The sequence below is a fragment of the Colobus angolensis genome, unplaced genomic scaffold (assembly GCF_000951035.1).
Source record: "Colobus angolensis palliatus isolate OR3802 unplaced genomic scaffold, Cang.pa_1.0 Scaffold9, whole genome shotgun sequence".
Classification (NCBI taxonomy): Eukaryota; Metazoa; Chordata; class Mammalia; order Primates; family Cercopithecidae; genus Colobus; species Colobus angolensis.
The window spans coordinates 519,528-543,995 of NW_012122931.1; the positions used below are offsets into that span (position 1 = coordinate 519,528).

The window sequence follows — 24,468 nt, forward strand, 5'->3', positions numbered from 1 at the left end:
TGGGGAAGAGCGTGGGGGGAGCGAGGAGGAGTGTGGGGGCCATGCTTCTGACTCAGCTTCAGCAGCCAGGAGCCTCGCCTTGGCGTCGGGCATGGAGCCACACTCCCTGGCTGGGCTTATGGAGGGTGGCATGGCTGTGTTGCTCCCCTTGGGGTCCCCAGAACCTGAGTGATTGAAGGGTTAGGACCTGAAGGGGCAGGAGCACCCCACAGGAAGCAAAGTCTGGCTGGAAATGGCCTGGTCAGGTTCTGCCCTGCCTACACCCCCGGCCGAGCCTGGAGGTGACCTCACCGCTGCCTCCCACCTGCAGGGGCGCCCTAGTTTCTCATAGTGTGGGTGTCTGTGGGGTAGCGGGAGGAAGGAGTGTCTGCCTTCCTTCTTCCTCACTCACTACACTTGAATTCATTGCACGCAAACAGCAGTATAATGAAAACGAAGTACGTTTAAACAACAGGAAAAATCTGTTTACATCTTACTTTCCACCTGTTTGGAGTTCAGAATGATTTATCTCGGTCCTTGCCCTCCTGCAGATGTATTTTTGCTTAGCTTTATTTATCATAATGCAGACACACCACACATACATACACTGGTACATACACACATCACGAGCATGCACACATGTGCACACACATGAATGCACGCACGCCTGTACACCCCTAAGCACCTGCATACCCCCCACGTGCATGGACGCCCCACATGCATGCACATGAGGACAGGCACATCACGGACCCTGCCCTGCTCGAGTGTCAGCAGCATCGCCCGCTCCCCCCGCAGGTGTGCGGCACATGTAAGTGCTTGGCTGCAGTGCCACGGCTCCTGCTTCCCCCAATCTTTCATGGCTGGACCTGGGATGTCGCCTCTGGAAGCCTTCAGGCGCGCGTGGATTTCGCTCAGTTTCACTGTGCACCTGTGATGTACTGCTGCGGCCCTGGGCACTTTGGGTCCTTCCCAGCACCAGGCGAGAAAACTCCCTGAAGTACAGGCACCTTCCTGGTGGGCGTCTCGCACGCACTTAGTCCTCTGTGTGCCTTGCCGCCCCACGGTGACAGAACTGATTTGGCAGCCTGGGCCATGCGTGCGGGGCCACAGGCCCTCAGCAGGTGCTGGTGGGCAGATGGACAGATGGACGGAGGGACATTAGCTGTGGTGTGTGCCCGTGGGGATGGCCTCTTAACACCAGGCACACGCCGCTTCTAGAAATCCCTGGAAACGACTGGGATGGTAACAGAACATAACAATTGACTCTTACCTTTTCAAAATGGTGGGTGCTCACCACGGAGTGACTCCCCAGCAGCTGAGAGGCGCGGTGCTCTCAGTGGCGGCATCGGCCGTGTTTGTTGCACGTTGAGAAGGGCGTTTTAGATCCCTTGACGTTTATGGTGCTGGGATCTTCAGAATGTCACACCTGTGCTTGTGTTGTGCCACATGTGGGGGCCCCCTGCCTGTACAAGGGGTGGTGGGAGGCGCTGCCTGTCAGGTGCTGGCTGCAGCCTCTGGCAAGTAGTGGGTGCTTCTGCAGAGGGAGGACACCTGGGGTGGAGGCACATAGGTCTTGGTTTTGGGGAACTTGGGCTAGGTGCCTTCTGCAGAGACAGGGAGGCAGCTGTTGGACAGGTAGGCCCAGGAGTGTGAGACGTGTGGTTAGCCTGGAGCTGGGATCGTGGGAGCTGGGTTTCCCAGGGTGGGTGTGGGGGTCCTTCAGGATTTGAACCTGCATCTCCCTGTGGGAAAGGTGCCCCACCCTTTGCCTGAGCCCCCTGTCCCCACTCAGGGGTGTCTGAAGCTGGGCCCCATGGTGGTTAGAGGGAGCTGGGTCTGAGGTCCCACGAACAGGTGCTCACTGACTTCCCAGAGTCCCTCTGGGGACTTTGCTTCCCAAAGAGCCCTGAATTGGGCCTGCGGGTCAAAACCACATTTTCAGAGGGCCCCAGTGTGCCAGGCCCAGGGTCCAGGGTCTCCCAACTCTGAGCCGGGGGTGCAGGGCATTGCGGAACCCATGTTGGCATGAACAAGGACAAAGGGTGGAAGAAACCAGGAGAACTCCTGCCTCAGTTTCTCATCCAAGCCCTATTCATTCCATTGTGTGCCCATTCATCCCACAGCCATTCCAAGTGCCTGTTGTGGTGGGCTTGGGGGGCACAACGCCAAGGGCACAGGACTGCCTGCCACCAGCTGGCCACCAGAGTTGCCCAACAAAGAACCAGAGACCACTGCCTTCCAGCAGCAGCTCTGGAGGCCACAAGTCTGAAACCAACGTGTCAGCAGGGCTGTGCTCCCTCTGGAACCTCTAGGTGTTGGCGGGGCTGTGCTGCCTCCAGAGGTTCTAGATGTTGGCAGGCTGTGCTCCTTCTGCAGGTTCTAGGTGTCATTGGGGCTGTGCTCCCTCCAGGTTCTAGGTGTCAGTGGGGGCCGTGCTCCCTCCAGGTCATGCAGGTGTCAGCGGGGGTCGTGCTCCCTCCAGGTTGTGCAGGTGTCAGCGGGGGCCGTGCTCCCTCCAGGTCGTGCAGGTGTCAGCGGGGGCTGTGCTCCCTCCAGGTTCTAGGTGTCAGCGGGGGCCGTGCTCCTTCCAGGTTGTGCAGGTGTCAGTGGGAGCCATGCTCCCTCCAGGTTCGAGGTGTCAGTGGGACTGTGCTCCCTCCACAGGCTCTAGGGGAGGATCCATCCTGCCTCTTCAAGATTCTGGTGGCCCCAGGCACTCCTTGGCTTGTGGCCGCATCATCCCAATCTATGCCTCTGTCGTCACACGACCTCTTGTCTTCTGTCTTCTCTTCTAGGGACACTTGAATTTAGGGCCCACCGGGTAATCTGGGATCATCTTATCTCGAGAGCCACAGGTTTTCGTTTTTTTTTTTTTTTTTTTGAGATGGAGTCTCACTCTGTTGCCCAGGCTGTAGTGCAGTGGTGAGATCTCGGCTCACTGCAACCTCCACCTCCAGGGTTCAAGCGATTCTCCTGCCTCAGCCTCCTGAGTAGCTAGGATTACAGGTGCCCACCACCACGCCTGGCTAATTTTTTGTATCTTTAGTAGAGACAGGGTTTCACCACGTTGGTCAGGCTGGTCTCGAACTCCTGACCTCATGATCTGCTTGCCTCGGCCTCCTAAAGTGATGGGACTATAGGCGTGAGCCACTGCGCCCAGGCTTGAGAGCATCAATTTAATTTTACCTGCAAAGACTGTTTTTCCAAATATGGTCACAAATAGGCTTCTCAGCGTCTGGATGCAGGCCTGCCTCTTTGGAACCCACCCATTCAACCTATTACACTTACTGTTATGGACTGAATATTTGTGTCTCCCCAAAATTCCTGTGCTGAAACCCTACCCCAAAATGTGATGTTATTGGGAGCTGGGGCCTTTTGAGGTAATTGGGCTTAGATGAGGTCATAAGAGGGGACCCTTCGTGAATAGGATGGTCTCTTTTAAGAGTACCAGGAGGGACTGCTTCTCTCTACGCTCTGCTATGTAAGGGTACATAGGAGAAGCCACTGGAACCTGACCATGCTGGCACTAGGCTTCCAGGCTCTGGAACTGCAGGAAAGAAACCCTCCCTGTGGTTTATAAGCTTCCCGGGCTATGGGATTTTGCTACAGCATCCTGAGCTGCTGCCTAAGACTCTGGGAAGATCACTACACTTCCTGAAGCCGCACTCTGCTTGTCTGTAAAATGGGGAAAACGCCTCTGCTTTGGGGATCATGTTCCTGTAGCAGAGCCCAGCAGCCTAAAAGCCCTGTCCCCAGCACACAGTGAGTGACCCAGCTGTGGTCTGGTGTCAGCTGCTGTGGGTATGACTGCCACATCTGCTTGACAGGTGAGGAGACTGAGGCTCTGAGAGGTGAAGGGCAGGTCCCAGGGGTCCAGGCTGAGAGGGGTTCTAGTCTAGTGGTCCCAGCGCCCACATACGGGCCTCACGAAGCACAGGGACTGCTGGGGTGGAGGTGCCACATTGGGTCCAGCTGGGGTTGCCTGGTGGGTGACAGCCACTCCCCGGTGGGTGGGGCTTTGTAGGCACCTGCAGGAGAGGCTCCAGCAGGAGCTCCAAATGGGGACATGGCGGGCGTGAGGGAGTTTTTCAGGCTGAAAGCCCCACAGCGCCTGGCCCACTCCTGCTCTGACCCTGCTGGGTGCCAGCTCTCGTCTCCAGCCGAGTTGCCTGTTTGGCAATTGGCTAAGAAGAGTTTTTGACACTTTGCTGTCACGTGGCTGGCTTGTGGCCTTCGGCAGGGGAAGAGGCCGCCTCCCACCTTGCTGCCTCCATAGCCGAGGGCCGTGCCTGCCTTTGGTTTCCAATCATAGGAGGAGGCTCACGTTCACCCTCGGGCTTGGGAAGCTCTCTGGTGCTGCAGTTGCATTTTTTCCTTCCATATTTTTAGCCCAGCAGGAAGGGATAATAGCGAGAATCGTTCCTTCAGATTGGAGAGCGATCATCCGGTGTCTGCTGGCTGCGAAGGGATCCATTTGGCTTTAATTTTAGTGAGCGGCGGGGGAACGGGAAGAATCGCGCGCTCTGCTTGGGTCCGTCTGGAGTTGGATTGCCCAATTGCGCCGGAGAGAGGGTGCCCCGGAGAGTGTGCGAGTGCCCTGGTGTTGACCTTGGAGGCTACTTTCCGGAAGAGGGAAGAAATGGAGAAAATGAGGCGGCAGAGACAAGAGCCTGTTTCACAGACGGCTTGTGAGCTGCAGCAGAGAGGAGGGGCTGAGGTCCTGTGAGAACAACCCGGAGGGCCGAGGCGCAGGCGTGCGTCTGGGCTAATCTCTCAGAGCCAGGCGGCAGGAGAGTAGGATTTGAACCCTCCGGCGCTTGGAAGCCGGCTCAGGGAAGATGGTTATAAAGAGAAATGCTAGAAAAGCAATTTCCTGCTAGCTTTATAGAAAACCTTCGGTTTGACCCTGACCTTGAAGTCCTGATTATGTGGGCCTCCCTCTTTATACCTCCCACCTTGGCTTAAACCCACTGTCAGCAGCAGAAGTGGGTCCCTGGAGGGCTTCGGGGGAGCAGGCGTGGAAAGCTGAGACCTCTCTCAGCTGCTGGCTCTGAACAGGCACAGCTGGGCTGTGGCCTAACACGCAGTAGGTGCCACCTATTCAGTGTCTGACTGTGGACTGGAGGAGGACACGGAGTTGAAAAGGAGCCTCCCGGCTGCCCACCTGCTCCACTCAGACCCCCAAATGAGGGCTTTTCCAGAATTGATTTTTCTTGCTGCGTTTCCCCTCGAGTGCTGCTGAGGAAGGACTTGACCGTCGGGATGGAGAGGGGCAATTCTGCAGCTTAGCATGGCCCTGCCTGCATGTGCCCGGGGCTGCTGGGCAGCCAGAGTGTCTCTCTTTTCTTGAGATCTTGACTTTTCAGCCTTTGAGAACCCACTCCCCGTGGCTCAGGGGCTGCAGACAGACAGACCCTGGCAGGTGGGAGCCCCAGCAGCGGGGTTCCTGGACTTCATGGCTGCTGGTCCTTGCTGGTTCTCACCGGCTGGGTGCTTGAGGTTTGCAGCAGAGCTTGACTGGAAATCAGGCCGCACAGGAGCGGACTGTGAGAAAAGCTGAGCGTGAAGCCCCTAACCAGCAGGAGACACCCGCGGCGGGGGCAAGTGTTCTCCCTCACTGGGACCTCCTGGCCTTAAGCCACGATGCAGCCTTGCCCCATCCCTTTTTGGGGAAGATCCTGGGATTCTGGACCCAGGGCTGCCTGCGTGCTACAGGTTGGAGTTTGGGGTCTGGGCTCTGGTAGCAGACATTTCGAATCCATGTCTCCAGGGCCCTGTTTTGGAGATAGCTGACTGGGTCCTCTGAGTCTTCTGGCATCTTCTCTGGGAAGCCCACTCCCCATCTTGCAGCACCATTGCCTGGAGTGTGACCCGCCATTCGAGGGGGCAGGTACAGTGGAGGAGAGAGACCATTTCTTCCTTTCATGAGCTGGGCTTGGGTTGAAAGAGACAAGGTCAGGAAGTGGGGATAGGGAACAGTGTTCGGGCCACAGGAACAGTATAGTCAAAGGCTCAGAGCCCTAGCAGGTGCAGCAAGTGTCAGCCACGTGTCTCCAGCATCCAGGGCCCCCGGCCCACCTTGGATGAACCAAAGCCAGAAAGCTGGGAGTGGGAGTGGCCGGAGACCTCGTGGAAGGCGACGGAAGGCACCGGAATTGGGTCAGGGCATGCTGGGGGAAGGAGGGGAAGTGTGCAGGGGTCCGGAAGCTTGCTTCCTCTGTGGGTCTGACTTGGAGGGCTTCCTCTACCAGTGCTGAGGCGGTGCAGTGCGTGGTGAGTGGTGTTTTGGTCGTCATCCTGGGAGGTGCCCTGGGAAGCAAGAGGACCCAGCGTAAGAGAGGAGCGTGTTTCCCCCCAGGAGCGCCGGTGGTGGAGGGATGGAGAGGCACCCACCGACAGAGCCTGTTTGCAGCTAGCTCTGCCTTCACCTGAGCCAGCCCAGACCCTCCCCTCTCCCAGGTTGTCCGCAGAGTAGGCTGCCCCTTGCCTATGCCGTGGGGTTCCCAGGGGGACAGGACCAGACCACCTGGATTAGACCTGGGTCGTCCCCTCACTAGCCCGACGAGCAGGGTGGTCTCCGAGCCATTTCTCCACCTGTAGACCAGGGACCATTGCGCTGACAGCTGACAGCTCATGAACACGCGGAGAGGAATGTCAAGGGCTTAGTGCCGCGTCAGGCACGGACTCAGTGGAGGCTGTTTGTTATCGGAGAAAGTGGAAGTGCCACCTGACATTGTTTTAGCACATTGAGTGTTAGTGAGACTCAAGAATGCTGGAAGCCTTTACAGAATAGTGAAAAGAGACACTGTTGATGCAGCCATTTCTGTCATTCCTGTGGACAAATGTAGCAGCCATGGCTCATGCTGCCGGCTCTTGATGGGGGTAGCTCCACTCCTGAGGGCATGTGGTCCGCCTGCCCTGCTAATCTGGCCTGCCCCTCTCTCTGCCAGTCGCCTGCCTCTGACCTGGGGCAAGACTGGCCCCTGGAAGACCTTGATATGCATGAAGAAAACACCACCCCACTCCTCCAGATCACAGCAGGAAGAGCAGCTCGGCACCGCAGCTGGGCGAAGGGGGACATGCATGCAAGATTATAAAGAGAAATACTAGAAAAGCAATTTCCTGCTAGCTTTATAGAAAACCTTTGGTTTGACCCTGACCTTGAAGTCCTGATTATGTGGGCCACTCTTTATACCTCCCGCCTTGACTTAAACCCACTGTCAGCAGCAGAGGTGGGTCCTTGGAGGGCTTCGGGGCCTGGGCAAAGGCGGGTCGGGTTCATTACTCAGCCTCCTGGCCTGGTGCCTTGGCCCTGGTGCGTGCGCAGCTGAGGAAATGGGCCCGAGCGAAGGAAGTGTTCATGTTCAATCGTCCAGACAAAATCGACTCGCGACACTCCTCAATCAATCCTTGGCTGAGCTGTGCTTTCCCTGCCTGGAGCAGCGAATGAGCTAGAGTGGCCTTGGACATCTGCCTTGGGAGCCCTGCACTGCAGTGTCTCTTTAAGGGCTCAGTGCGGTCTGGGCATAGTTGCTCTTGCCTGTAATCCCGGCACTTTGGGAGGCCAAGGCAGGTGGATTAGTTGAGGCCAGGAGTTTGAGACCAGCCTGGCCAACGTGGGGAAACCCTATCTCTACTAAAAATAGAAAAATTAGCTCGTCATGGTAGCACAGGCCTGTAGTCCCAGCTGCTCGGGAGGCTGAGGTGGGAGGATCGCTTGAACCTGGGAAGCGAAGGTTGCAGTGAGCTGAGATCACGTCACTGTACTCCAGCCTGGTTGGTGCAGTGAGACTGTCTCTCACACACACATACAAAGACCTCAGCGCAGGGGCCCTGGTGATGGCCTGGGAAGCCTCTCAGTGTTGATGATGACCGTCAAGGTAGACCATTTTTTTTTTTTTTTTTTTTTTGAGACGGAGTTTCACTCTTGTTGCCCAGGCTGGAGTGCAATGGCACGATCTCCGCTCACTGCAACCTCCACCTCCCGAGTTCAAGCGATTCTCCTGCCTCAGCCTCCTGAGTAGCTGGGATTACAGGCCTGCACCACCACACCCAGCTAATTTTGTATTTTTAGTAGAGACGGGGTTTCACCATGTTGGTCAGGCTGGTCTCAAACTCCCGACGTCAGGTGATCCACCCACCTCAGCCTCTCAAAGTGCCAGGATTATAGGCGTGAGCCACCGCGCCCGACGACAGACCAGTTTTAATGCAGGTGCAGACGTCCCTGAGTCTCGGTCTCCTCATCTGTAAAATGGGCGATAAAGGACCACCGTCCCGCTAGAATGGTTATTGGATCTGACCAGCTAATGGGTCCCTGGTGGGCTGGTGTATAGAGTTGTGCAGGTGACATTGATGTGTGCAGGAATAAGGGGTCGAGGCCAGATGCCTCGAGTTCCACCTGCTTGCTTGTTTTTGGAAGAGGCGCCTCTGGAAGTGAGGGTTGCCACCTAAGCAGCAGTGACTGTCCTTGGGGACCCCGGACACCTTGGAAGGCTTCCTGGAGTCTCTACTGCTTGATGGGAAAGCAGGGCCCTTTGAGAGGTGTCAGCAGTCAGAGGGCACCTAAGGGCGCTTCCTAGACATTCATTCATTTGTTCATTCATTAATTCATTGGTTCATTTGTTCGTCTACCAGATACTGAGCCCCTGCGATGGGCTAGGCATTGTCCAGGGTATTTGGGACCCAGAGGGAGCAAACGGCCTCAACTCCTGTCCCCATGAGCCCCTGACCAGCCTGTCACCCAGGGTCACCTGTTTATCTACCTGATGGGCCCCACATTTGATCCATTCCATCAAGCTGCATCTGTTGAATAGTAATCAAGCTATTTTAAGTGGCTTTTGGAATGAGCTTGGCATACATAAAACAGGAAATTAATTTGTTTCCCCATTTTTTATTGATCAAAGACATCCTCAGCTGCCAGTCAGAGCTTCTGATGAGCACGGCACAGCAGCGTGGCCCCAGGGAGTCAGTGCCACTCCAGCCGGAAGCAGAGCAGCCGGGCGTGCAGTCGGTCTCTGCTAAGCGCAGTGTTAATAACACTTGTTGAAGTATTTCAAGAAATCGCACTATGTGGGTACTTCCTGGAGCCTTTGCTGCAGAGCGTGGAGGCCGCACATGGAGACCCCGACTTGCTCAGAAAGACCCAAGGGCTTGAAAAGAGAGTGCCGGTTCTCCTGAGGCCCAAAAGCTGTGGTGCCCTGTTTCTTTCGGGGGTGTAGTGCCCAGATTCCCTTTTGCAGCAAGGGGCACATGGGGCGGGGGTCTTCACCTCCTAGTTGCTGGGCTACTCTGGCCATGAGCAAAGAGCCTGAGGCCGGGCCCTAGAAGTCCCTTGTCGGCCTGTGTCCCTCCCCTAGTCCCTGGCACCTGTCTTGAGGAGCTCTGCTGTGAACTGAAGGCCAGCGGGGTGGTGGGCTAACAGCTCCAAGGTGGGACCATGGTGATGAAGGGCCCAGGTTCTCTGCGGTGTGGCTGCTCCTCAGCTCCAGCCAACTGTGTCCCTCCAACCCCCCTGCCGGCTCTTCGAGTGACCAATGTCTCAGGGGACTTCTGGACTTCCCCAGTGAGATGGCCTCAGTACAGTCTCTTTTTATTTTGAGTGAGAGTTCCAGCATCGTGGAAATCAGAGGGCAGGGTTCTCCTTGCCCATTTTACAGATTGAGAAACTGAGGTACAGAGAAGCTGTGTGGCTGTTGAGGAAGAGCAGGCCTGAGTTGTCCCCACCTGGAGCACCTGCTGTGGGGTCTGCACTGGAATGTGGCTGTGTGCAAGAGGCCGGGTGGGGGAGGTGGGACTGTGCGGGACAGGAGTGGGTGGTTCAGGGATGCCAGCCAGAGGCCTGGGAGGAGCCCTGCCTGTTGGTGACAATCTACATCGATGGGGAAGGTTGGGCCAGATGATCTGGAGACCCCAGCTTGGGGTTTTCCCTGTGGGACCCCACCCCCAGCTGAGTGTCACTCCTGGGACTAAGGACACCCGGGCCCCTGACCTTCCTGGTGGGGCAGCCGAAGGGATTTTCCCAGGGATGGGCCTGCCAGAGGCTGGGGGCATCCTGAGAGGGACCGGGCCTGGGTTCAGATTGCGGGTCGCCTGCCTTCTGGTGCCTCCTTTTCCACATCTGCAAACGAGGGGGCTCAAAATACAAGTTGTTTGTGGGGACGGAGCAAATGTGGATGTGAAAGCGCTAGCGGGCTGTGAAACCGCGCAGGCATGCTAGTTAGTTGCTGTATGCCGATCAACCAGTTCAGCCCCCTCCTCTCTGGCCTCATTCCCAAGCCTTGGTTTCTGTGGGTGGGGCCTGCCCCTCAAGCCCAAAGGCCAGGCTCCTACACTCAGCGCCTCCCCATCTCCTCTGAACAGACTGGGTTTTCCTCAAAGTACTGTTGTCATCTTTTTTTTTTTTTTTTTGAGACGGAGTCTCGCTCTGTGGCCCAGGCTGGGGTGCAGTGGCCGGATCTCAGCTCACTGCAAGCTCCGCCTCCCGGGTTTACACCATTCTCCTGCCTCAGCCTCTCGAGTAGCTGGGACTACAGGCGCCTGCCACCTCGCCCGGCTAGTTTTTTGTATTTTTTTGTAGAGATGGGGTTTCACTGTGTTAGCCAGGATGGTCTCGATCCCCTGACCTCATGATCCGCCCGTCTCGGCCTCCCAAAGTGCTGGGGTTACAGGCTTGAGCCACCGCGCCTGGCTGTTGTCATCTTAAAAAAGGAAAAAAATAATGAGATTTCCCTGCCCAGAAACCCACAGATGGGATAAGGCCAGCAGTCTGGCCTTGGGAGTCAAACCATCCCAGATCTGTTGTTAGCTCAGTTACATCCTTGCTAGTGACCTTGGGCAGGCCAGGTGACCTCCTGAAACCTCAGTTTCCTCATCTGTAAATTAGGAATTGCTGCAGTGACGCAAGGGAGCTCTTAGCTGAGTGCCTGGCCTTCTGGAAAACCTGGCGACCATGGAGCGCCTGTGATCACTGTGAGTCAGCACACCGAGATGCGCAGCCAGTCATGGCCGGAAGGACCTGGAGCTCTGTGCCAGAGCCTCATTGTGCAGATGAGGAGACTTGCCTGAGCTCTCCTGGGAGGAGGGAACAGTGAGGGTCACCTCCCATAAAGGTCAGCCTGGCCCCACCCTCCTTCTGCATGGTCCAGCTGGAGCTGGGGAGTCAGCTCCTGAGACTGTGTGGCACCTACCTTGAAGATGCAGGCCTTGTGCCGCCATCCTTGGCGAGACAGGACTTTTTCACATCTCCTTAGGCAGGGGCCTGCTGCCTTTTCGCATCCTGGCCACTCCTTTTGCCCCGGAATCCTGGGCTTACTCATGAGCTCACTGCTTGGAGCCTTGGTTGTCTGTCTGTGCAGTGGGCCCGTGCACACCTCGCAGGCTGTGCAGGTGGTGAGTGAGTTGGCTGTTGGTGCATGTTGGCATCCATCCTGCCTGTGGTCATCGTCCAACTCTGCCATTACTCCATCCCCGTCGCCCAGGGGTCGATGCCCAAGCCACCTGTGTCCAAACTGCAACTCCCCAGCTGAGGCCTGCTGGCTGTGTGACTCAGGCAAGTAGATTTGCCTCCCCTGGCTTAGTTTCCCCTTTTGTACCCCTCTCAGGGCATGCCAGCTAGATGCCAGCTCTGGAGGGTGGGGCAGGCCTGTCCTGTGTCCCACTCCAGCACTGCTGGTGACCCGTTGCCAGTAAGGGGCCGTGAAAGGGCTCACATAGGCTGAAGGGCACCCCTGCTCTTGGTGGGCTGCCGTGGGTTCTGCAGAGCAGACAGGCCTGTCCCTGCCATTATGTCTCCATCACTGTAGATTGTTTCAGAGACCCTAAAGAGACGTGACCGTCCTGTGAGCATGTGAGCGTGGCCATGAAACTTGCCCTCCAGGGTGCCCTCAGGCCTCATCTGTGGCTCAGACCCTGGGTCCTGGCTCTCGGGTCTTGGCTCTCTGGCCCTGCCCTGCCTCTCCTGTCTGTGACGCCCCGCCCTGGCGCCTTGCAAGAGCTGAAGGGCAGTGCAGCTGAGCCTGGGGAGGTGGGCGGCTGGGCATGGAGCCTGTGTCACCACACTAATCCGATTTCAGCCTGATTAGATCCGCAGCTGCCGATGAATGGGCTGGAGAGAAAGGGGCTGACATTTCCAGGGCACAGTACGCACCGCCTCTCGTTGCAGTGGCAGAATCTGGGCAAGGGATTCTTGGGGCCCAGGGGCAGGAGCCCTCCCTGCAGTCTGGGGCTGTGGAGAGTGGGAGGTGGGGTAGCCCATGCCCGCTCAGAGTGCCCTAAGCAAACACAGTGGGGACCCCATAGCCGCCAGCCTGGGGGAGAGGCCACTCAACCCTGGGACCCTTGTCACAGGGCTTGTTTTTTGGGGACAGACCCTTGCTGTGGCCACTCAGCTGGACTTACAGTTCAGGATGCTGGGGCAAGCAGTGGCTGCCTTTGTAGGGGGGGGTCCCGAAGGCCAGGTTGGATCAATGAGAGAGAATGCCGCTTGCTCCTGCAGCCACAGGTGACAGCTGAAGCCAGCCCCCACAGCTTGAGCATGGACAGGGGTGTTTTTTTTTTTTTTTTTTTATGTACAACCTTCTTATTTAGTGACAGCCATTGTTAATATGCTGTAATCATGGCTTACTACCCCCTCCACCTCTCCCTACAGAAACACACACACACGCACACAGACATACAGTCTATTTTCATGGACTGGGGTGTTTTTTTTTTTTTTTTTTTTTGAGACGGAGTCTCGCTCTGTTGCCCAGGCTGGAGTGCAGTGGCCGGATCTCAGCTCACTGCAAGCTCTGCCTCCCGGGTTTATGCCATTCTCCTGCCTCAGCCTCCTGAGTAGCTGGGACTACAGGCACCTGCCACCTCGCCCGGCTAGTTTTTTTTTGTATTTTTTAGTAGAGACGGGGTTTCACCATGTTAGCCAGGATGGTCTCGATCTCCTGACCTCGTGATCCGCCCGTCTCGGCCTCCCAAAGTGCTGGGATTACAGGCTTGAGCCACCGCGCCCGGCCGGACAGGGGTCTTTTCACCTGGCGCTGACCACCATCTGGGCCTCCCTTACCCACTGTCCCTCGGCCTTGTCCTCAATGGGTCCCTGTGGCCAAGACGCACTTGCGGCAACCTGAGCCTTGGGTCCAGTCCCTGCCAACCGTCGGGATCTCTGTCTAGAACCTGGACCTTGAGGCTCTGATTGGCTCCAGAGCGACCACAGACCTTGCAGAATGGGCCACCGAGGAAAGGGGCTCAGGGACGGCAGGAGGGACCTGGTGCCTGCTCACACACCCGTCCTCTCAGAGGGCCTTGGCCCTGGCCGATGCCGACATGGCTTCATTCTTGGTGCTGCTGCCCTCCGATCAGGTGCCCATGTCCTTAACTCTCTGTGCCTCAGTTTCCCTTCGTGGAAAATGGGATGAACAGTAGAAAGCACAGGAAATGCTCACTGAAGGGAGGCCGGGCCCTGTGCGGCCTCCTTCGAGGTGGAGGCTGACGTGGTGCCCAGGCTTCGTCCCGGTCTCTGTCATCCCTGTCCATATGGTCCCTGTTCCTGCCATCTGCATCAGCCTGTGTGGCTCAGTTTTGCAGAGACCACCCTGGGTTGGGCCCAGAGCTGCACCAGGAGGACTTCTTAAAGGTTAGGGTGACCAGAGTGGCAACGGGTGGGGCCGGGCCAGGCACAGCAGTTGCTGGGCCCACGGGAAAGGGGTGCTCTGGCCCCATCCTGCGCCCGAAAGGAAGCCTGGGCCTGGCCGGCTGTGATTATGGTTGGGATCTGTGTGATTAACTCTAAACTTGGGAGGCTGAGGAAGAATGAAAATAAATGCTTCGTGGAAATTACAGACGAGCCATATGCAAAAAATAGTCGCGCCGGGCTGGAAGCCGCAGCGCACGCGGCAGTACAGACGAGCGAGAGGGTGCAGCCCCTTCCCCGGCGCAGGCCCGCTCCCAGCTCCAGTGTCTGGCGCTGCCCTCACCAAGCGACATGGACGTGGTGGCTTTAAGCCGCAGAACCTTATTGTTCCTAGGGCTGCAGACCAGAAGCCTGAATCAATTGTGTGCAGCAGCAACAGTTCCTTCTGGGGCCTCCAGGGAGAACCCGTCCCACGCCCTCTCCCTCTTCTGTCGGCAGTGGCCACCCTTGGTGTGGCTGGCCCACAGCTGCATCACTCCCAGTTGCTAAGGAAAGGGGCCCATTGTCACATGCCCTCCTTGTGGGTCTGTGTCTCCATGTCTCTCTGTCTCTCTTCTAATTAATCTTTTTATTGTGGTAAAATACAGATAAAATAAAACTCGGCATCTTCTCCAGTTTTTCTCCAGGCCACTGTTCAGTAGCGTCAAACACATTGACTTTGTTGGCAGGCGCCACCACCCCCATCCACAGGACTCTCTCATCTTCCCAAGCGAGAGCTCTGTTCCCCACAAAACCACAACACCCTGTCGGCCCAGCCGTTCGAGGGCGCCCGCCATTCTGCTTTCTCTCTCTGTGGATCTGACGACCCCGGGGGCCTCATGAAAGTGGAACCGTGGCTGAGCACGGTGGCTCATGCCTGTAATCCCAGCACGTTGGGAGGCTGAGGCAGGCAGATCACCTGAGGTTGAGAGTTGGAGACCAGCCTGACCAATATGGAGAAACTCCATCTCTACTAAAAATACAAAAATTAGCCGGGCTTGGTGGCACATGCCTGTAATCCCAGCTACTCAGAAAGCTCAGGCAGGAGAATTGCTTGAACCCAGGAGGCAGAGGTTGTGGTGAGCCGAGATCGCGCCATTACACTCCAGCCTGGGCAACAAGGGCGAAATTCCGTCTCAAAAAAAAAAGAATCACACAGGATTTGTCCTTTCGTGTCTATATTCTTCAGAATTAACAGGTCATGAAAAACAAAGATCATGGAGTGTTTTAGATCCACGTTGTCTAAACTAGCAGTTACTAGCCACATGTAGCTTTAAAATTTAATTTAAAATTAGCAATCCAGTTTTTCAGTAGCCCATTTTTTTTTTCTTTTTTTTTTTGAGACAGAGTCTCGCTCTGTCACCCAGGCTGGAATGCAGTGATGCGATCTCAGCTTACTGCAACCTCCACCTCCTGGATTCAAGTGATTCTCTTCCTGCAGCCTCCCGAGTAGCTGGGACTACAGACGCCGCCACCTTGCCTGCCCGGCTAGTTTTTTGTATTTTTTAGTAGAGACGGGGTTTCACCGTGTTAGCCACGATGGTCTCGATCTCCTGACCTTGTGATCCGCCCGTCTCGGCCTCCCAAAGTGCTGGGATTACAGGCTTGAGTCACCGCGCCCGGCATTTTTTTTTTCTTTTTTTTTTTGAGACAGAGTCTCGCTCTGTCACCCAGGCTGGAATGCAGTGATGCGATCTCAGCTTACTGCAACCTCCACCTCCTGGATTCAAGTGATTCTCTTCCTGCAGCCTCCCGAGTAGCTGGGACTACAGGCATGTGCCACCGTGCCTGGGTAATTTTTGTATTTTTAGTAGAGATGAGGTTTCACCATGTTGGGAAGGCTAGTCTTGAACTCCTGACCTCAGGTGATCCTCCTGCCTCGGCCTCCCAAAGTGCTGAGGTTACAGGTGTGAGCCACTGCACCCGGCCTTACTAGCCACATTTCAAGTTTTCGGTGGGCACAGGCATCTAGTGGCTGCCCCACTGGATGGCACATGGATAGAACATTCCTATCATTCCAGAAAATCCTGTTGGAGAAGATTGTACCAGCTTAATGGAGACTGAAGAGGCATGGCAGTGTACACTGTGTGTGATCCCAGATTGGAACGTGGGCCAGTTTTTTTTTTTTTTTTTTTTTTAACTATAAAGGACATTTTGGTTGTGCTTTATGTATTAAGGAAATGCAGGTAAGGTCTATAGATAGATAACCGTGTGGGGTCCATGTTAGTTTCCTGGTTTTGTCATAGGTACTGTGATTATGGAAGAGGATGTCCTTGTTCTTAGGAAATACACACTCAGGTATTCAGGGATGAAGGAGTATCATTACTGCAGTTAATCTCGAGTGTTCAGAAACACACGCGCGCGCACACACACACACACACACACACACACACAGGGACAGAGAGGGACTATAGGATAAAACAAATGAGTCTGTTGTCTATGAACAGCCGTGACCCCTGCCAGGATGGGAGGAGTGGCCTGAGGCAGAGGGGGCTGGGGTGAGCACTGCCTGCTGTGAGGCGGAGGAAGGGGCCGGCAGGGGCGTGTGTCCTGGCTGGGGGACCCTGCGCTTCCAGGGCATTCTCAGTGCTGCTTGCTTCATTCTCTTAGGCTCTGATTCTGACCTGCAGTATATCTAAATCTGTCCATTCCTCTCAATTTCCAGTGAGCAGGGGCAGGCTCTCTGAACGTCTCTTGGAGCTGGGTAGTTTGTCTGTAGGGGACGGTTACTGATGAGGATGACAATCCCGGGCTCTTCTTGGGCCGTGTGTGCCGCGGCTTCCCCTCGTGAATCCCTGTGCTGAGCTGGACTGGGGGGCTGATGGCTCCCACACCCCACTGCCCACTCTGGTCATCAGGGCACGTGATTAACCCCGTGAGGCAGGTGGCGGTGGGAAACCAGGCCTGGTCTAGCCACTGTCCCTGGTCTCCCTGCTGGAGTCAGCAGACAGGATTCCAACCCGGGCCTGAGTGACTCCACAGCCTGCCCCCCGGGCCACCTCACCTGCTGCCTTATAAGTTTCCTTACCAGCTATTTCTCCACGAGGACTGGGCAGATGGCTATTCCGCCCCGCCAAGCTTGCCATCCCCGTGGCACGTCAGGCGCCTGGTTGGCAGTGGGCAGAGAGGAGATGGCCCACGCGTTGATTTGGGATTTCTGGCTTTTGTGCTCCCTCCACCCTTCCACTGTGGTTGGCACCTGCCACTCTCTGGGTCCTCTGTGGCTTTCTGGGGGTGGCCCCTGGCTGTTGGCTTTGTCACCCGTGAGTAGGAAGGATGTGTTGGTGTTGTCAGAAGCCTCGTGTGTGTGCGCACGCCTGTGCTCGTGCCCACGTGAGCATGCGCCAGCCATTCTTGTTGACTCAAGGCTGCCATATTCTGCTTCAGCCGTGACTGTCGGCCTTGACATGTGCTGGGTGCGCTTGGGAGGGCTGGGTTGGATGGCATGGAGGGTGCTGCCTTGCCACCCTGACCAACCATTATGGGGAGTGGCGTGTCTTCTGAATGCAAAGGCCTTGGGGGTTTTGCAGCTGTGTGATGAGGAGGCCAGGGGCAGTGGTGGTTACACACTCGGACGTGGGGCCGGGCTGTCTGCTTCCATCCAGGCCTGGCTTCCCACCCCGCAGCCTTGGAATGGGGGGTTTCGTCGTCTCTCTGAGCCCATTTCCTCCTTGAGAAAACAGGAATGAGCTTGGATGTGCTGGCACACGGAAGCCAGAGCTTGCTGCTGTTGCTGTTACGGTTTTTACAGAGCTTACAGTTTTAATAAGTTTTTCCCTACCCTTTGTTTTCTCTCTCTAGTTCCTGTGTTTGAAGAACATACGGACCTTCCTGAAAGTCTGCCACGATAAATTCGGATTAAGGAACAGCGAGCTGTTTGACCCCTTTGACCTCTTCGATGTGCGAGACTTTGGAAAGGTGAGCAGTCACTTTCTCCAGTCCCAGTTGCCCAGCCGTGGTGGCCGATTTGCCGGCTCAGTGGCAGGTGGGGCAGATCCGTGGAGCAGCCTGATTGGCTGCAGCACAGAGCCAGTGGATTTCTGCATCCTCGTGTCTGGGAGGTGCAGGCAGGTTGTGTTACAAACAGGAAGGTGTGGAAGCCAGATTTGTGTGTGTCAGGGCTGGGACAGTGGGATGGCCTGTTTCTCTCTCCAGTCAGGGTGAGGCCAGGCGTGGTGAATTCAGGCGGGTGGGGGAAGAGCAGAGTGCAGACAACCCTGGCCCTGCGGTTCTAGCCAGGGGACCCTGAGCATTTACCTTCTGCCCCGAATCTCTATTCTTCCTCTGAGAATGGGCCATCTCAGGGACGCTGGGAAAAGCGTCTACTTTGTGCTCTGTGAATGGATTCTCTCGGTTATCCCGGGACAAGCAGAGCTGTTTCTGACTCCGGGCAGGTGTTGGGCAAAGAGGGGGTGATTCTCCAGTGGTGACCCCGGGAAGTGTCTCTGTGTTCTCAGGAAGCCTCACGTGGCACCTGCAGGAGCCCGGCTGATGCACATGACGGGACCCTGAGGCTGGCAGGTGCCAAAGGCCCGGGAGGCTGTAGTTCATTGGTGGCCTCCTGGTTGTCATGTGCGTCCGTGTGAAGAGACCACCAAACAGGCTTTGTGTGAGCAATAAAGCTTTTTAATCACCTGGGTCCAGGTGGGCTGAGTGCGAAGGGAGATAGGGGTGGGGCTGTTTTATAGGATTTGGGTAGCTAAAGGAAAATTACAGTCAAAGGGGGTTGTTCTCTGGCGGGCAGGAGTGGGGGTCACAAGCTGCTCAGTAGGGGACTTTTCTGAGCCAGGATGAGCCAGGAAAAGGACTTCCACAAGGTAATGTCATCACTTAAGGCAAGGACCGGCCATTTTCACTTCTTTTGTGGTGAAATGTCATCAGTTAAGGCAGGGGCAGGGCATTTTCACTTGTTTTGCGATTCCTCAGTTACTTCAGGCCATCTGGGCGTATACGTGCAAGTCACAGGGGATGTGATGGCTTGGCTTGGGCTCAGAGGCCTGACACTGGTGAGCCTGGGCACAGAGGGACTCAGGGGCCACCTGCCTTCCAGAGCCCAGCAGCTCCACAGTTACTCTTTTTTTTTTTTTTTGAGACGGAGTCTGGCTCTGTCGCCTAGGCTGGAGTGCAGTGGCCGGATCTCAGCTCACTGCAAGCTCCGCCTCCCAGGTTCACGCCATTCTCCTGCCTCAGCCTCCCGAGTAGCTGGGACTACAGGCGCCTGCCACCTCGCCCGGCTAGTTTTTTGGCTAATTTTTTGTATTTTTTAGTAGAGACGGGGTTTCACCGTGTTAGCCAGGGTGGTCTAGGTCTCCTGACCTCGTGATCCACCCGTCTCGGCCTCCCAAAGTGCTGGGATTACAGGCTTAAGCCACCGCGCCCGGCCCACGGTTACTCTTTTTAAATGGATGGGATCAGGGCCGCGATTGCTTCCTGGTGGATCGGGGGCTGGACGCCAGAGGTGCTGACAGTGACCGAGGAGGCCCCAGGCCCCCGCCTGCTGTTGGGCTGCTTCTAGGAGACACTGCTTCCTGGACCACCAGGAGAGTGGATTTCCACCTGCCGATGGGAAATAACAAGATATTTACTGCCTGGTTTATTTGCACATCATTATCAGGGACTTGGTGTCAAAGGAAATGCTCTGTGAATGCATGATTTGTGAGGCGCAGAGGGAGTTCGGGTTTGCAGTGGCGTGTGCTGAGAAGTCAGTTCCAAGAGGAGCGTGTGGAAGTGCTGCTCGGCCTCAGGTCAGGACCTGGAACAAGGGCGTTCCCGGAGCCACTGGACCTGGCGCTCCCCTTTCTCGCTCCTGGAATTCTCCAGATGTGAGATCCGGGGACCTCTTCATGAGCACATCTCTGTGTAATCATCCAATTCTTAGAAGGTTGTCTCTCTTAAATGACTCACTGAGGCCCCCCTGCAGCAACACACGTGCCTGGGAATTAGATGCCTTGTTGAGGCCCGTGGGTCCTGCTGTCCAGTCCAGGGCTTGCCTGCTGGCCTAGAGTCAGGGAGGCTTGAATGGCCTGGGCTGGTTTCCTTTCCTGTAAGTGGCTTCTCAATTATTACAGATTTGTTTTGAAATGGTTTGGAACTGTCTCCCACTCCTTCCTTGCAAACAGCAGAGATGAATTTGCCTGCAGGGCCCTGGGTAATGGAGAGGCTGATGGTTCTGGACTTAGAGAAGGGCCTTCAGAACACACACACACATGCGGACACACACACACACACCCCCCCCCCACACACATGTTCACACTCAGGCTCAGACACACACAGCTCACATACACACATACACTCATTCACAGACATACAGTCTCACACACACACACACTCACAGAGACACCCATGGACACACCACACGCAAACGCACGTACACACACGTGAACCCGTCTTCCATATTCACACCCACACCCAGACACACACAACTTAACGCACATTCACAGACATATCGTCACCCATACACGTTCACACAGACATCCATGGACAGCCCCCCAGCACAGACGTATCACACACATTCACACACACATAGTGTCACATGTACACACATACTTATACACGCAACTGGTTTTTATAATAACTGTAAAGAGAAAAATACAGGAGAACCCTGGCCAAACCTACTTCTTGGCCAACAGTTAAAATGTAGCGTATTCAGTATATAATTTCATTTTGCTTTTAATTTGCTATGGTGGAACGCAGTGATGTAAGACGTACATAAATTTGGATTAAACTCTCATTATTCACTTTGCCAGCTGTGTGGCCAAGCAGTTTGCAAATGGGCAGTCCTTGTCATCGTCTGTGGTTTCCAGTGAGGCGGCTGCAGCTCTGAGGGGCCGCAGAGGGGGCTGCTTCTCGCGCCAGCCTCTGGTCTCCCCACGTTTCACCGTGGCGGTCAGTGGTGGTGCTGGCCAAGCTGTGGCATTTCTTGTGGGGAGCTGGGAGTAGACGGCGGGTTTGGACCATGAGTCATGGTGTGGGATGCTGGGAATAGAGGTGATGTCACCGTGCAGACCCCCTGGGCTGAGCTGAGGAGCCTGGGTGAGGCCCACAGAAGGTGTTGGTGAAGCACAGGTCGCTGCTGCTGCTGCCCCCACTGGTCGCTTGAAACACGTCCAGAGTTCCACGCAGAGATGGCAGCGCCTACTGTTTTTCTCTCCATTATTTTATTTGTAAAGATGCAATGACTGGGCCGGGCGTGGTGGCTCACGCCTATAATGTCAGCACTTTGGAAGGCTGAGGTGGGTGGATCGTTTGAAGTTAGGAGTTTGAAACCAGTCTGGTCAACATGGTGAGACCCTGTCTCTAATAAAAATACAAAAATCAGCCGGGTGTGGTGGTGGGCGTATGTAATCCCAGCTACTTGGGAGACTGAGGCAGGAGAGTTGCTTGAGCCCAGGAGGCAAAGGTTGGAGTGAGCAGAGATCATACCACTGCACTTTAGCCTGAGTGAGAGTGAGACTGTCTTAAAAAAAAAAAAAAAGACATAATGGCCGCACCTTTTGGAGAAAGAGCAGGTGGCTGTGCCCGTGGACTTGGACCTCGGCTGGCTGGCTTTGAGTCCCAGCCCTGCCATCTCCAGAGTGTGGCCTCAGCCAAGTGAGTCAGCTTCTCTAAGTCCCATTTGTAAAATGGCGGTGACACTGCCACCTTCAAAGGTCCCTTGAGCGGGTCAAGCCATGTGTGCAGGGTCTCAGCACTGCATGTGCCCCGGGCCCTGCCACTCTGGTCTCCGCATCTGAGCCACGCCCTTTGCCTCCTGGAGGCCACGTGAATGTGGCCTGTGGTGTGTCAGGGACAGCTGGCTGGGGACCGGACCCCCTGGGACCGTGTGCTGGGTGCTGGTGCCCTTGGGAGCAATGGAGCCAGAGCCCACACTTGCCCTCCAGAGTGGGCCTGGCCTCGCCCCCACCAGCCCTATTCTCCTTTCTTTTTTTTTTTTTTGAAACGGAGTCTCGCTCTGTCGCCCAGGCTGGAGTGCAGTGGCCGGATCTCAGCTCACTGCAAGCTCCGCCTCCTGGGTTTATGCCATTCTCCTGCCTCAGCCTCCTGAATAGCTGGGAGTACAGGCGCCCGCCACCTCGCCCGGCTAGTTTTTTTTTTTTTTTTTTTTGTTTTTTTTTTTTAGTAGAGACGGGGTTTCACCGTGTTAGCCAGGATGGTCTCGATCTCCTGACCTCGTGATCCGCCCATCTCGGCCTCCCAAAGTGCTGGGATTACAGGCGTGAGCCACCGCGCCCGGCCCGTGGTGGTGCTTTCTTCCTTCCCTGGATGTTTTTCCTACCATGGTCAAGCTATGGTCAGCACTTCCAAGTGGAGGCTGGCCTGGGGCCAGCGGAGGCTGGGGTGCTGGGACGTTCACCACAGTCCGGAGCCTGACACTTCTGCTCTGCCAGTGCCTCCTGGCTTCTCCGGGACAGGTGCTCTGGAAAAACAAAACACAAGCAAAAGCCCAGCTTCTCCCTGCGGCCTGGTCTGCCCAGGTGCTCAGACTCCTGGGGACCTCTTGCTGGGCCGGGGCATTCTGTTCCAGTCCCTGCCACGGACAGAGGGGAGGAAGGGTCCGAGCAGGGAGGGGACTTGCCAAGGCTGCTGGTCTCTGGCCTCCCGGACTCCCAGCTTGTTGACCACAAGGAGCGGGTGTGGAGGGGTGAGGCTGATGTGTCCTTCTCACCACGGAGGTGAAGAGCGAATGCCCCTTTCATTTATTTGGGGCGTTTACTGAGCGTTTCCCACACGTCCAGATTCATCTTTTGTTGTTCATGAGCTCTGCCCAGTAGGGACACCCTGGCCATTCCAAATGAGCTTGGTGGCCTCCAGCAACCTCAGACCACGAAGAGGTGGCTGTGCGCCCACCCCCTGTTCCTCCCACCCGTGGCCTGCCCAGGGGCAGGATGGCAGCTGTTTCTCCCCAGAACACAAGGCTCTGCAGTCAGAACTGACTGTTGTCTGGGATGGGTGGGGCTGGTCAGGGGTAGCTGAGGGGTGTGGGGCTGGGGACTCCAGGGCTACCAGGGGCAGAGCTAACTCTCTTACTCCTTGTTGATCGATTCCTAGTTATAGTCACAGCATTCAGGGCTGAAAGGAGCCTGACGGACTGGCCGGCGCGTTCGTCAGGGTCCTCCAGAGACCAGAGAGAAGCAGCTGGGTAGAGGCAGACAAGAGGGACCGACTGGGAGCATCGGCTCTTGGGACTGTGGAGGCCCAGGGGCCCCCAGCAGGCTTTCTGTGAGCTGGAGACCCAGCAATGGGGGTGACAGGCCTTGGCCCCAGTCCCAAAGCCTCAGAACCGAGGAAGCAATGGTGTGATCTTCAGTCTAAGGCCAAAGGCCTGAGAACCTGTGGGGCACGTCTTGGAGACCAAAGCCTGAGGTTCTGATGTCCAGGGGCAGGAGGCAAAGAGTCCCAGCTCTAGGAGAGGGAGAGGGAATCACATTTTCTCTGGCTTTTTGTTCTGTCTGAGCCCCTAGCCGCTTGGATGGTGCCGCCCACAGGAAGGGCATCTCCTCACCCGCTCACACGTCAGTCTCCTCTGGAAACACCCACGCAGCCACACCCAGAAACAGTGCTTCCCTGGTTCTCCAGGTATTCCTTCATCCAGTCAAGCTGACACCTAAAATTCACCATCACAGCTGGCTGGTATCTCCGGTTGGTTTAGGAAGTGCCATTTCCCCTATTAAGGAGGTCTGTGGTGTTTCAGGTCTTGTCTAGGCTCTGGTTTGTTGTCATTCATTTTCTAAACAGCTGCTTCCTGGCTCCCCAAGTCTCTCATGTTGTGGGAGTCATTCCTTGGGAAGACAAAAGCCATTCATTTATTCATTCATTCACTCCTCCATCCATGTATCCATCCATCCATCTATCCATCATCCATCCATCCATCCATCCACCCATCCATCATCCATCCACCCATCCATCCATCATTCATCTATCCGTCATTCATCCATCCATCCATCATTCATCTATCCATCATCCATCCATCTGTCCATCATCCATCCATCCATCCATCCATCATTCATCTATCCATCTATCTACCCATCCATCCATCCATCCATCATCCATCCATCCATCCACTCACCATCCATCCATCCATCCATCCATCATTCATCCATCATTCATCCATCCATCCATCCACCCACTCACCATCCATCAATCATTCATCTATCCATCCATCTACCCATCCATCCATCTGTCCATCCAGCCATCCATCTACTCGCCATCCATCCATCCATCCATCAATCATTCATCTATCCATCCATCTATGCATCCACCCATCTGTCCATCCATCCATCCACCCACCCACTCACTCTCCATCCATCCATCCATCCATCATTCATCCATCCATTCATCCACCCACCCATTCACCCATCCATCCACCATTCATCCATCCATCCATCCATCATTCATCTGTCCATCCATCTACACATCCACCCATCTGTCCATCCATCCATCCATCTACCCCCTTACCATCCATCTATCCATCCATTCATCAGTCATTCATCTATCCATCCATCTACCCATCTACCCATCCGTCGGTCCATCCATCCATCCATCCATCCATCATTCATCCATCCGTCCATCCACCCGCCCATTCACCCATCCTTCCACCCATCCATCCACCATTCATCCCTCCATCCATCCATCCATCAATCATTCGTCTATCCATCCATCTATGCATCCACCCATCTGTCCATCCATCCATCCATCCATCCTCCCACTCACCATCCATCCATCAATCGTTCATCTATCCATCTACCCATCTACCCATCTGTCCGTCCATCATTCATCTGTCCATCCATCTATGCATCTACCCATCTGTCCATCCATCCATCCATCCACCC

The 24,468-nt window shown here is 55.6% G+C and overlaps 1 protein-coding gene across 1 annotated transcript in view; it reads left to right on the forward strand.

The window, feature by feature from the left end:
• VAV2 (vav 2 guanine nucleotide exchange factor) overlaps positions 1 to 24,468 on the forward strand; it is a 218,984-nt gene that overhangs the window by 6,832 nt on the left and 187,684 nt on the right. The window contains exon 4 of the mRNA XM_011931421.1: positions 17,441 to 17,557. Coding sequence (XP_011786811.1) covers positions 17,441 to 17,557 — 117 coding nt within the window. The remainder of the gene's footprint in view (positions 1 to 17,440; positions 17,558 to 24,468) is intronic.